We start from the raw sequence: 12905 nt of genomic DNA on the forward strand, positions 1-12905 counted from the left end.
ATGTGCTTTACAAATTTGAGCTTGTTTAATTCCCTTAACACCCTGTAAGTAGGTACTCTTATCATCGGCTCCATTTTACAGATGACGAAACTGAGCCAAAGAGGGATGAGGTCATTTCCTCAAGGTCACAGAGCTAGTAGCCAGATGGTGGCGCAGGGATTGGAGGTGAGGCAGTCTGGCTCCAGAATCCATGCTTTTAAGTACTGTTTTATGCTGCACCATTATAGAAATTTGGGAAGACACACAGAAACATACACAACAACCTGTACTAACACCACTTTGCTAGGCAGCCTTCCTGTCTTTTACATGCACCCTTTTTCTAAAAAATGTACCATATTCTATAGCTTGGTCTGCAACCTTCCCGAAGGCCATATCCTGTGTCTCTACAGACAGCCTTCCACTCATTATTTTAAATGGCGCATATCCTTTTGTGTGGTTGAGACATTATTTATTTAAGCAATACCCTACGGAGGGACATTGAAACCTGCTTCCAATTTTTCTCCATGACAGAGTTCTGCAAGAGGCAGAGGGGTGATAGCCTTTTGTAATAAAACTACCTTTTAAATCCAATCAGCTACAAACGCAGAATAAAATTTTTTAAAATGAAAAACCGCAAGGGAGGGCAAGGCCTGTGCGTAGGAGGCAGCGGGAGGAAGGCGCTGCCACCGCGGCTCTTCCTCCCTTCCCTTTGTCTGGAGGCCCCGCGGGATTGGCTAGAGCCGGCGCCAAGGGACTGCAAAGGGCCGCGCCATCCACTACGCACGCGTGGAGGAGCCGGGCCGGGAAGTGGGGGAGCACGGGAGCTGGCGCAAATAAGGGCGTGCGACAGAAGAAACAAAAAAACCCGCAAAGGCGGGGTTTCCCGCTCCTGCTCCACCCTTGGCTCCGCCCCCCGAACAGACCCAAACTTCTTATTGGTCAGCCATCTTCGGCTCCAGTGGTCTGAGGGCCCAAGGACCGGGTCTGCCCCAGAATATGCCTGCTTCCAGGGCCGGAGCGAAAACGGTCCGTTTCGATGCCGTTTTCAGGCATGTGTTCTGGACATGCCCGTGGGGCCTAACGGGGCTTTGTGCGGCAAACGAAGCCGCTCAGGGGTCTGCCGCAGGTTCGGAAGATGCCGCCCAAGGGAAAAAGTGGCTCCGGGAAAGGGGGGAAAGGTAGAGCGGCCAGAGCAACCAGAGAGAATGGGGTCGGGTGAGGAGCGAGGGGAGGGAGCAGACCGGCGACCCCCGGGGTCCGGGACGGGGGCAGCGGGTGGCCGGTGACTAGAGGATTGACCGGGAAGTGAGAAGTTGGAGACAATCGGGGCGGAATTCTCTGGAAAGCCTTAATTGAAAAAAGCATGGAAATTAGATGGTAGATAGGAGAGGACAGAGGATGAAGAGAACGTTCTGTTTGTTTCTTCAGAATGGGGAAAAGTTGAGAGTGAGGCTGACGTGAAGGATCCAGTAGAGTTAGGGAGGTAAGGGTCCAGAGGAGTGAGATTTGAGAAAATGGGGTCCAGGACAGGTGGAGAAGTTGACCTTTGAATGGGAGAAGGGATACGTTATGCTTAAGGTCATAGAGAAAGAGACGAGGATGGGTGTGATTGTAAAAATCGGGGCCGGAGTGGGGGGTGGGGTTCGTATGATATCATGATTAATGGCCTCAATTTCTTAGTAAAGTAGAAGGCATGGGTAATTTTTAAGACCGAGGGGCAGGGACTGAGTGGGGGTCTTGAGAGTGGTAAAGGTTTGGAGTGGCCATTGGGGGTGATGGGAAAGGGAAGAAAACACTAATAAAAGGATCGGCCCTCAAGGCTAAGAGCCTAAGGTTGGAAGTCCGTGGATCTGTAGAGGACACAATCTACACAGTCATGATTTACCTGGTAACTTGCAACTGGCACAATATAGGCCTGAAAAGAGCTGGGTGGAGCCTTGAGCCAAGGTTGAGGGTGTGTTGGCCAATAATAGAATGGCAAAACAAGGTAATTAAGGGTGCCAGTGGGAACACAAATGATCAAGCATGGGGGCCGGGATCATAGTCTAGGAGAACATAGCAGGATAGAGGTACCGAAGTGGGGAGTGGTTTCCGTGAAGCCAAAGAGCCAGTGTTGTGGGAGTGAGACATGAGAAGGCGGGAAGAACATGAAGTTGTAGTCCGGCACTGAACTGTTCGTTCTCGGTGGCATGGTTCCATCGTGTGCCCTCGGGAGCAGGTGGCCTGGTGTAGAAGGCATGGACGTTCAGGAGGGAGGTCCGGAAGTGTGAAGTTAGGTTGTTGGATGGTTCCTCAGCATAGGCGGTGACGTTGTCCGAGATGACAGCGAGAGTGGGGGTGGAAAGGAATCCTGAAACTGCCGCCAGAGTCCTCAATCAAAGGGAGTGAGGTAGCAGTCAGATGGCGGCATCTGGCAGGGGAGAGGATGAGATGACTGGAAGGCATTGTCCTTCGAGAGTGAACGTACAGCAAACCCACTTAAGAGTTTGGTGTAATAAAACTCCTTGGGCAGTAATATTTTCTTAGGCATTTGGTCATCAGTGTTTTGGGTTTTCAGTTGAGTTGGACATTTACTGAACAACTGTTGTGTGCTAGATACTGTGCCAGGCATTGGAGATACTCAGACAAGTAACATGGAGTCTCTTGATTAAAACATTACGGTGGCTCCCTTTTCTAGGATAAATTCCAGGTTCCTCAGCGGGATTCCTAGGCCCTCATGCCCTAACTGTCGGCCCCCTCCCCTGGGCTTACCTCACAACACTCCCACCTCAGATTTGGCTTCATCCATAGTTTCCGACCCATAACACATTGTTCCACCACCCTGCAGTGTCTCCTCATCCTTGTCCTTTCTTCATTTGGTCAGCTTCTGCTCATCCAGGAAACCTTCCCTGAGTGGCTAAAATGGCCCTCTGTGCTTCCACAGCCTTCTGTCCGTAGATCATAGGTCATTCTCCTGAAATGATCTATTTACATGTCTGTCTTCCCCGGTAGACTATGAGCTCCGTGAAGGAGGGTACCACGGCTTCTTCATCTTTGTATCCCCAGTGTCTGGAACTTACTAGTTATTTAGGAAGTCTTTATTGAACTGAACACTTAATCCAGCAATAGTTCTTACGAACATCAGGCCCTAACAGTAAGTACGCTGCCGTGAACACAGAAGTTGACATAGTGGTAAGATGACGTCATGCTAAAATGTAAGCTGCCACCAGTAGTTGTTAATCTGCATGTCAACAGTGTTTCTTAGGAAGGCATCAAGGGGCAATGTCAGAGCCTCCAGGAATTTGGACATGAATGTATTCTTTAGCCAAATACAGGTGGTGGGAAAGTTGATCTTTATTTAAAATACATTCTCAGAGATTTGACTTAACTGGAATGTGAGTATTCAAAGACAGAGTCGCAGTGCTTATTAGACATCTTACAAGAGCTCAGGGGTTTGCTCTTAGAAGGCAGGATTTCAAATTGAGTCCAGAGAATCTGGACCAGGCTCTTGGCGCTCTTGTTCATCCATCGGCACACTCATTCATCTATCCCTTTTCCACAAAGGGTGTCTGTAAGGCACGCATTTCTTGTTTTAAGAGAGATGAGCCACAGATGAATTTAGCCTCATGTATTAAGGTGTCTGGCAGAGGGCTCTTTTGAAGCGTGGTGCTGTGACAGAAGGATCAGCTCCCATTGTGTTGGCCCTTTGTGTAAGTATCAAGACGCATTTTAAACGAGTACCTGTGATCTCTTCTCTAAAGGGGGAGCATCCTCTGGGAATGACAGTTCTGACAAGAAGGCTCAGGGTCCCAAAGGTGGTGGCAATGCAGTAAAGGTGAGTCCCTCGTTCCTTTTGTTTTTCATGTTAAATATAAATAACATATGTACACGTGTTATTCTGGTACCCAGGAAAGGAAAAGACAGTATGCTGAACTCATTCTAAGACGCTAGCCTAATATTGATGTAAAATCAAGATAACATAATATTGGAAGATAGGGACCAGTCTCACATATGAAAGGTAGTTCCTTTTAAGTGTTTTCTCAAATGCTTTCTCAAACATCCCGGATTTCTTCATACTTTGTATTGTTTCTTTTTTACTTTTTTTAAAGATTTTATTTATTTATTTGACAGAGAGAGGCACAGCGAGAGAGGGAACACAAGCAGGGGGAGTGGGAGAGGGAGACGCAGGCTTCCCGCGGAGCAGGGAGCCTGATGCGGGGCTCGATCCCAGGACCCCGGGACCATGACCCGAGCCGAAGGCAGACGCTTAACGACTGAGCCACCCAGGCGCCCCTTGTATTGTTTCTTGAAAGGTATACTTCATACATTTCAAGAAGCGATACAAAGTATGAAGAAAATAAGTAAGTGAATGACCTGTTTCTCAGAAGGAAATGATATTTTATGAAACCAAGAACTTAGGGGCACCTGGGTGGCTCAGGCGGTTAAGCATCTGCCTTCGTCTCAGGTCATGATCCCAGGGTCCTGGGATCGAGCCCCGCATCGGGCTCCCTGCTCAGCAGAGAGCCTGCTTCTCCCTCTCCCAATCCCCCTGCTTGTGTTCCCTCTCTCGCTGTGTCTCTCTCTCTCTGTCAAATAAATGAATAAAATCCTTAAGGAAAAAAAAAAAAAACCAAGGGCTTAGATAAACAGGCAAAGGCACAGGTCTCCTCAGATAGCTCCCCCACTGGTAAGCTACAGGCCAGGGCCCTGACCGTGAAAACTGGGGTGGGAGAGAATCACATAATAATTACATGACCTCATCCCAGAGGAGTGTCTGCCCTGGGAAAATACAGTCTGCGGACAACCGTACTGCTCCGTGCTGCGTAACAAGGCAGTTCCATGCTCCGGTCAGGGTATGGGATCCCGTACTTTGACTATTCATTCAATAAGGACTTAGTGACATCTGTCCCTGTGCCAAGCAGTGTACAAAGTTCTGGGTATTTTAAAACACTGGGGGTAAGAGATGGTTTCTCTTGTCACCTGGCAGTTGGAGCAGTTAGGTCAGGAATCCATTTCATTGCTGCATAATGAGTGCAGTAGAGCATTTGCATCCTATAAATCCAGCCAAAAAAAGAGCGAAAATACAGTGTGAGCCGTTCTACCCACTTTCCTATTCCATGAACCAGAGAAACAGTGAGATGGGGCACATGAATCTGCTTTTCCACAGCTGACCTCTGTTCTCGTATGAGCATCCAATTATGTGAAGTGGGGTTCTGGCATCCAAAGATAGGTTTTCATGAAGCATGGTCCCTAAAAACCAACCAAGTACTTCGTCTGCTGTTGAGCTGAAGAAGTGGTCATTGTTGCCACGGCTGGGGAGACAGGCTCTGTTGGGTTTAATGAGGGCTGACATGTTGGTCTCCGGTAGGGCATCTTCATAAGGGATATTGTAGGGTAGTTTTGGCCACATGCAGTTTTCACTCTATGTGCTGACTTTTACAAGCATCCAGCCTGAGACTGCTCCACTGCATATGAATTTAAAGAGGCCCCTTGCCCCTTTCTGGGAAAAAATAAGTTCAGTGAGGCTGTGCATGAGGTATGTGGAAAGAAGTGACATGTAATCAGGTAGGAAAGTTGATGAGAGCTAAATTCTCTTGTTAAGCTTTTTCTTTTGAGGCAATTTTAGACTCTCACTCAGTTGGAAAAAAAACACATGTACTTTTTACCCTGTTTTCCCAATGGTAACATCCTACCTCAGACTCTAGAAGGATAGCACAACCAGGAGATTGACATTGATACAGTAAAGCTACAGAACATTTCCATCACCCCAAGGATCCCTGTGGTGGCCCTTTTATAGCCATGCCCACGTCCCTCCCCTATGTTCCCCCCATCCTTAACCCCTGGCAGCAACTAAACTGTTCTCCATTTCTGTAATTTTATGATTTCAAGAATGTTACATGAATGGAATGATGCAATATGCAACCTTCTGGCTTTTTCCACTGTCAGCATAATTTTCTGGAGATCTCATTCAAGTTGTTTCATGTACCAGTAGTGTGTTCCTTTATATGGCTGAGTAGTGTGCCATGGAATGGATGTGCCATATAATGTAACTGTTCACCTGCCAGAGGACATCTGGATCGTTTCCAGTGTTTGTAAAGGTCCCTGGAGGGGACCCTGGAACCCTCCGGCCTTTCAGGGCCTATGCTCCTTCCACACCCTGCCCTTCTGCTTTCAACCCCACTCCTGAGCCCACACCCTGCCCTGTGTCTCTAGAGCTGTCCAGATTCTGAAATCCACCTGCCGACCGTAGCTTCCCTCCTTCCCCTTCATTTCCCGCCTCCCCCGATCTTGTTCTGTTCTTCTCTACATGCAGACCTCAAGCCCTCGAGCCCACCTGTTCTCCCCACCTTCTCCCAGGCTGTGTGTCTGTTGTCCAAGCCCCGTGTGTCCTGTAAGCTGGAAATTAGATCAGAGAGCTTGACCATTGCATCTGGGAGCCCCACCTCTTTTTCCTTTTGGTCATCTGCTGCATCCACCTGCTAAACTACAACTCGGGATCAGTCCAGTGGTCTACTTCTTTACGTTTAAACCCAGAGATGCTGGGCCCTGAACAGAGAGTCACACGGCCTCGGGAATTGGGACCACTAATTCGTGGTCTCTAACCTTAGCTAGGCCCTCAGCACTGTGCTGCAGTCCTCTGCCACTCACCTGCCTCCACCCACCACCCTGCTCTAGTCAGTCAGCAGATAACTTCATCCAGTGGTTCTCAACCCTGGTGTACGTCGGATTCCTGTAGACACCTTCTAAAACTACCAATGCCCAGGGTCCCACCCCCGACCAAGTGCCTCAGCATCTCCAGGTGGTGGGGCCTGGACCTTGATGGATTTTTTTAGCAGCACTGAGGGATGGTTCCGATGTGCTGCCGGGGTTGAGAAACACTGATCCAGTCTCACAGGATTGGTGTGAGGATTTCACTTGAGAACGCATGGAAAGTGCTTTGCACAGTACCTAGCAAATACTAGCTTTTAAATATTGCTAAATTTTCACACGAAAATGGAAACCAGACCTATCGTCAGGAGCTCACTGGCTTTCCAGCCCCCTGCCAACAAAGTTCTCTTCACCCACACCTCCCTCCTCTGTCTTCTAAGGCCAACGAATTTTTCAAGCAGTGCTCTCGGTGCCACGCCTGGCTCCTTCATTAGCTCCACGCTCTTTTGTTGCTCTGTCTTCAGCCTTTCCAAACTCTTTACTGCGTCTTTCCCTTCGTTCTGAGATTATGCCCAGGGACCTTTAAAATAGATACGTGTCTGGGGCCTTTTTCTTCTAAGAGCTCTTTCTCCTTTTCTGACTCAGCTGGGGGGAGTGCCGCCCTCCCCCACCTCCCATTACTTCCTTTGTCTGCCCACCACAGTCTGGCTTCTGCACTTTCTGCTCTTCTGAAACTGCTTTTGCTAAGGTCATTGATCACCCAGTGCTAAATTGATGTATTTCTTCCCTGATCACTCTGCAACATTTAAGCCTGTTGACCATTTCCTTCTTGAAACTCTTTTACAGGGCGCCAGGGTGGCTCAGTCAGGGAAGTGTCTGCCTTCGGCTCAGGTCAGGATCCCGGGGTCCTGGGATCGAGCCCCACATCGGGCTCCTTGTTCAGCAGGGAACCTGCTTCTCCCTCCCCCTCTGCCTGCCACTGCCCCCTGCTTGTGCTCTCTCATGCTCTCTTTCTCTCTCTTTCAAATAAATAAATAAAATCTTAAAAAGAAAGAAAGAAAGGGAAGGAAGAAAGAAGGAAGGAAAGAAAAGGAAGGAGAGAAAGGAAAGAAGGAAGGAAGGAAGGAAAGAAAGACAGAAAGAAAAGAAAGAAAGAAACTGTCTTTTGTCTTGGTTTTTGTTAACACGCCTTTCTCTCCTACCCATCTGGCCTTTCTTTTGTGCTCTGCTTATTGAGCGTCTCTCTTTGCTTATGGCTTAAATGTCCATATTCTCCAAGGATGTCTTTAGCCTGCGTTTCTCCTCATTCTGTGTAGCCTCCCTGAGTCATCTCCTCACCTCCCGTGGTGTCAGCTTACTACCTCCACACTGAGCACTCCCAAATCCTCTCGAAGATGCCGTCCTCCCCAGTTGCCAGTCAGTCAGTCACATTGCAGATCCTGCAGGTACTACAGACTCGTGTCTAACCTGTCAGGCTGTCCAGACCAGAATACTTGTTTATTCATTTGTAAAGTGTTCGATGGGATCCCCTTTCTGTGATCACAAATGCTGTAATTCATTTCACAGCAATTGAACCAACCAGAAGGTTGCTTTGCGAGCGTGGAATCCTAAAGAGGGAGGCATTCTTGAAGCAGTTGTAGCTAGGCCAAGCTGAGGGCTGATGAACCATCCTTGTTTCCCAACATGTATCTCGCTAGTGTCCGGACTGTTTGTCCCTGTCTTCCCTGGACAGCGCTGGACACATTCTATAAAAGTCTGCCTCTCTGAGCCCTGCCTTTTGACAGATTCTTTCCTTTGCTGTGTTCCTATCTCCTGTGTAGTTCCTCCGGTCAGGAAGTTATTCCTGTGGGCCTAGAATCCCCTTGCCCCTAATTTTAGGAGTTGAACCCTGAGGCCAACCTTGATTTGCTTGTCTCTGCATTTATAAGGGAGACACCTTTGGCCCCCATCCCAGTGTGTCATTTACAATAGGAAACCATGGATTGTTGAATGAGAAATTGGGAATCCTGCAGAACAGCTCCCTTGACAAAATCATTTTTAAAGATAGAGTGATTTGTTTTTTAAAAAAAGCAACATGGCTTTATGTAAACATAGGTCAAATTTGAGTACTTCTGTAGGGTTGAGTATTCTTAATCAACATACGATACTTTTTCAAAGTGCCGAATTGTGAGGAGGCCTCTTGCGGTAAAAAAGGATTTCCTAGTGGGTTTTTTAGTATCTTCCCCACTCTGATAAAGTAACGGCTAACCTTTATTGAGTACTAACTGCGTTATCTTAGTCTTCACAACCCTATGAGAACACGTAGGTACTATTATTATCTCAGGGCACAGATGGGAAAACACTTGGAGGTTTAAGAAGATGCCTACGATCATACAGCAGAGCTGGGATTTGACTTGAGGGCCCAAGCTTTTCAACCATTATGTCTCCTCTTCCTGTTAACCAGTGAAGTATATGGTAAAGATGGGAGCTTCCCCCAGCCCGATTCCCATTTGCCATCTCAATCAGCGTTCCGAGATAGTGTCTTGACAAGGGAAATGGGTTTGTGGCCATTGCCCAACTGAGCAGACTTCCAGGATTTTCTGCTGCCATGAACCTAATGTGTGTTTTCACTAAGGGGTAATCCAGACATGAGTGCTGTGAAAAAGGGGATCATTTGGCTCTCCCAGATACTATGTGACCATACTTTTTCCTTGCAGGTCAGACACATTCTGTGTGAAAAACATGGGAAAATCATGGAAGCCATGGAAAAGTTGAAGTCTGGAATGAGATTCAATGAAGTGGCCACACAGTATAGTGAAGATAAAGCCAGGCAAGGGGTATGGTGCTGTTGTCATTTGAAACTATCTCTCCCCGGGCTCCTGGGTGGTACAATCGGTGAAGTGTCCGACTCTTGGTTTCGGCTCAGGTCATGATCTCGGGGTCCTGGGATCGAGTCCCGTGTTGGGCTCCATGCTCAGTGCAAAGTCTGCTTGAGATTCTCCCTCCCCCTCTGCCCCTCCTACTTGTGCTCTCTCTCTCTCTCAGATAAACAAACCTTAAAAAAAAAAAAAAAAGATCTGGGGCGCCTAGGTGGCTCAGTCGGTTAAGCGGCTGCCTTCGGCTCAGGTCATGACCCCAGGGTCCTGGGATCGAGCCCCGCATCGGGCTCCCTGCTCTGCGGGAAGCCTGCTTCTCCCTCTCCCACTCCCCCTGCTTGTGTTCCCTCTCTCGCTGTGTCTCTCTCTGTCAAATAAATAAATCTTAAAAAAAAAAAAAAAAAAGATCTCTTCCCCATGGAGGACACACAGCAGTAGGGATTATTTCTACGTTCCGCCATTAAGTTTAGCCATATCTTGGCATAAAGATCTTAAAAGCAGAAATGTCCAACTTGTAAACAGTTGCGTACAGGTCACCTGTGTCTAAAACTAGGCGTTACCAAACTGGCACAGCTAACAGACACCTGGCAACATTGTGAGTGTGTATGTGTTCGGTCCAGGGTTGGAGCTCTTCCACCCATCTGTCCTTGGTGAGCCCACTTCTTTGCAGTCTGGCTGAATGAACCTAAGAACCTGAGCGTCTGTGTTGGGAAGTTCCCAAGCTACAGTAGAACTGTTTCCTCTTCAGGGCCACCTGACATCGCGTATCTTTTGGGTTTTTCAGGGCGACTTGGGTTGGATGACCAGAGGTTCCATGGTGGGACCATTTCAGGAAGCAGCATTTGCCTTGCCTGTGAGTGGGCTGGATAAGCCTGTGTTTACAGACCCTCCGGTTAAGACAAAATTTGGATATCATATTATTATGGTTGAAGGGAGAAAATAAAGTTGTATGAAAGACTGAATATGTTTTATACGTTCTGCTTGCTTCTTTAAAAGGTGTTGAGTAATCCTGTATGTTACGAACTCTGTCGTTATGGGTTTGTAGGCACAAAACGAAGTGGAGAAAGGTTGGCGTACACTGTAGCAGGTGTTCTCACAGGTAAGTCAAGCAGGGGCGCCCGGCTGGCTCAGTCGGTAGAGCGTGCGACTCCTGATCTCAGGGTCGTGAGTTCGAGCCCCACATTGGGCATAGAGTACTTAATAATTAAAAAAATGAGTCAAGCAGACTCCTTTTAACCTGAGTCTCTTCCTTCCCAGAACCACTCTCTCTAATTCTCAGCATATCCCATAAGTTAATTTAAAAACCATCTCCAGGGGTGCCTGGGTGGCTCAGTCGTTAAGCATCTGCCTTCAGCTCAGGTCATGATCTCAGGGTCCTGGGATCGAGTCCCGCGTTAAGCTCCCTGCTCAGCAGGAAGCCTGCTTCTCCCTCTCCCACTCCCCCTGCTTGTGTTCCCTCTCTCGCTGTGTCTCTCTCTGTCAAATAAATAAATAAAATCTTTTAAAAAAAATAAAAAATAAAAACCATCTCCAGGGGAGCCAAATACTAGTTCACACTATTCACACATTGAGTTGGACATCAAATAGATGGATTAGAATATGAAAATCATAAAATAAGTTCCTAGGCAACACTTGTTTTGTTAGCTAATTTGGATTTGCCAGGACAGTGATTAGCTCCATTGTCTTAATACCATACACTATATAATGGCCATTCAACATGAACTCTTTTGTTTTTTTTTTTTTAAGATTTTGTTTATTTGAGAGCGAGAGCACATAAGCAGGGGGGAGAGGAAGAAAATGGCTCCCTGCTGAGCTGGGAGCCCGACATGGGGCTCCATCCCAGGACCCCGGGACCATGACCTGAGCCAAAGGCAGACGCTTAACCGACGGAGCCACCCAGGCGCCCCCTGAACTCTTTTTTTAATGAACTTTTTAAAAATTTTTTTATTTAAATTCGATTTAGTTAACATATAGTGTATTATTAGTCTCAGCGGTAGAATTTAGTGACTGACTCATCAGTTGCATATAACACCCAGTGCTCATTCTATATAAAGTGCCTTCTTTAATGCCCATCACCAGTTATCCCATCCCCGCACTCACCTCCCCTCCAGCAACCCTCAGTTTGTTTCCTGTAGTTAAGACTCTCTTATGGTTTGCCTCCCTGTTTTTATTTTTCCTTCCCTTCCCCTGTGTTTCTTAAATTCCACATAGGAGTGAAATCAGTATGAACTCTATTTATTTATTTTATTTATTTTAAAGATTTTATTTATTTGAGACAGAGAGAACAAGAGACAGAGAGCATGAGAGGGAGGAGGGTCAGAGGGAGAAGCAGACTCCTTGCCGAGCAGAGAGCCCGATGCGGGACTCGATCCCGGGACTCCAGGATCATGACCTGAGCCGAAGGCAGTCGCTTAACCAACTGAGCCACCCAGGCGCCCCAGTATGAACTCTTTAAATAAACCTTTCTTGGAGGAAAAAAGGCAATCAGTTCTTTTACCAATTGTTTGTATTAGACTAAGCAGCCAGTGTTCTGTGTATCTGCATTTTAAAATTTTACAGTGCCATATTTATGACCTATTCGACAAGGAATATTTTAAGTACTAGACTGCTTCAAAAATAAAATTTTGCCAGGGGTGCCTGGGTGGCTCAGTTGGTTAAGCGTCCAGCTCCTGATCTTAGCTCAGGTCTTGATCTCAGGGTCCTGAGTTCAAGCCCTGCATCAGGTTCCACACTAGCCTGCCTTAAAAAAAAAATGTTTTTAAATAAAACTTGGCCAATAAAACCATGTGATTCTTAACAGTGATTCTTTTAACACCGTCTTCTCACTCAGCTGCATTTGACATGTAAGTTTCTTATTTTAGAGGAGTTTCTGGGCATCTCCAGTAGGTTATGCCTTCATGAGATTTTCCCCACTGAGCAGACTAATGAACGGGTACCCCAGTCCCTAAGTACAGATATATCAGTATGATATTGAGAGATGTTCAAAATAGTAGGCATAGGATGAAACTATTTTAAAAACCCCATTCCAAACTGTGTCTCTCGGGACGCCTGAGGGGCTCTGTCGGTTAGGCGTCTGCCTTCGGCTCAGGTCATGATCCCAGTGCCCTGGGGTCGAGCCCCGCATCGGGCTCCCTGCTCAACGGGAAGCCTGCTTCTCCCTCTCCCTCTCCCTCTGCCTGCCACTCCTGCTTGTGCTCTCTGTCAAATAATTAAGTAAAATCTTTAAAAAAAATAAATGAATAAAGTAAAATATGTAGGATTACAAAGGATACCAATTATACTGAAACAGTAATCAAAACACAGTTGACCCTTGAACAACACAGATTTGAACTATGGGTCCACTTATACAGATTTTTTTTTTGGTCAACAGTATAGTACTATAAACGTATTTTCCTTACAACTTTAACTTTTTCTCTAGCGTACTTTATTGTGGGAGTACAGTAT

At 46.9% G+C, this 12905-nt stretch overlaps 1 protein-coding gene and 1 non-coding gene across 2 annotated transcripts; both read left to right on the top strand.

Annotated features, from left to right (window-relative positions):
• The first annotated feature begins 986 nt into the window (after positions 1-986).
• Positions 987-10423, top strand: PIN4 (peptidylprolyl cis/trans isomerase, NIMA-interacting 4). Its single transcript, XM_045879502.1, has 4 exons — positions 987-1157; positions 3720-3793; positions 9303-9422; positions 10246-10423. The coding sequence occupies exons 1-4, from the start codon at positions 1115-1117 to the stop codon at positions 10402-10404; spliced, it is 396 nt and encodes a 131-aa protein (XP_045735458.1). The 5' UTR covers positions 987-1114; the 3' UTR covers positions 10405-10423.
• Positions 10424-10577: 154 nt separating this feature from the next.
• On the top strand, positions 10578-10650 carry TRNAR-CCU (transfer RNA arginine (anticodon CCU)). Its single transcript has one exon. It is a non-coding gene; the product is annotated as a tRNA-Arg (tRNA).
• The last annotated feature ends 2255 nt before the right edge of the window (positions 10651-12905 follow it).

This window comes from Mirounga angustirostris, unplaced genomic scaffold (assembly GCF_029215605.1).
Source record: "Mirounga angustirostris isolate CCGP_5_RB_7025 unplaced genomic scaffold, mMirAng1.0.hap1 SCAF_11, whole genome shotgun sequence".
NCBI lineage: Eukaryota > Metazoa > Chordata > Mammalia > Carnivora > Phocidae > Mirounga > Mirounga angustirostris.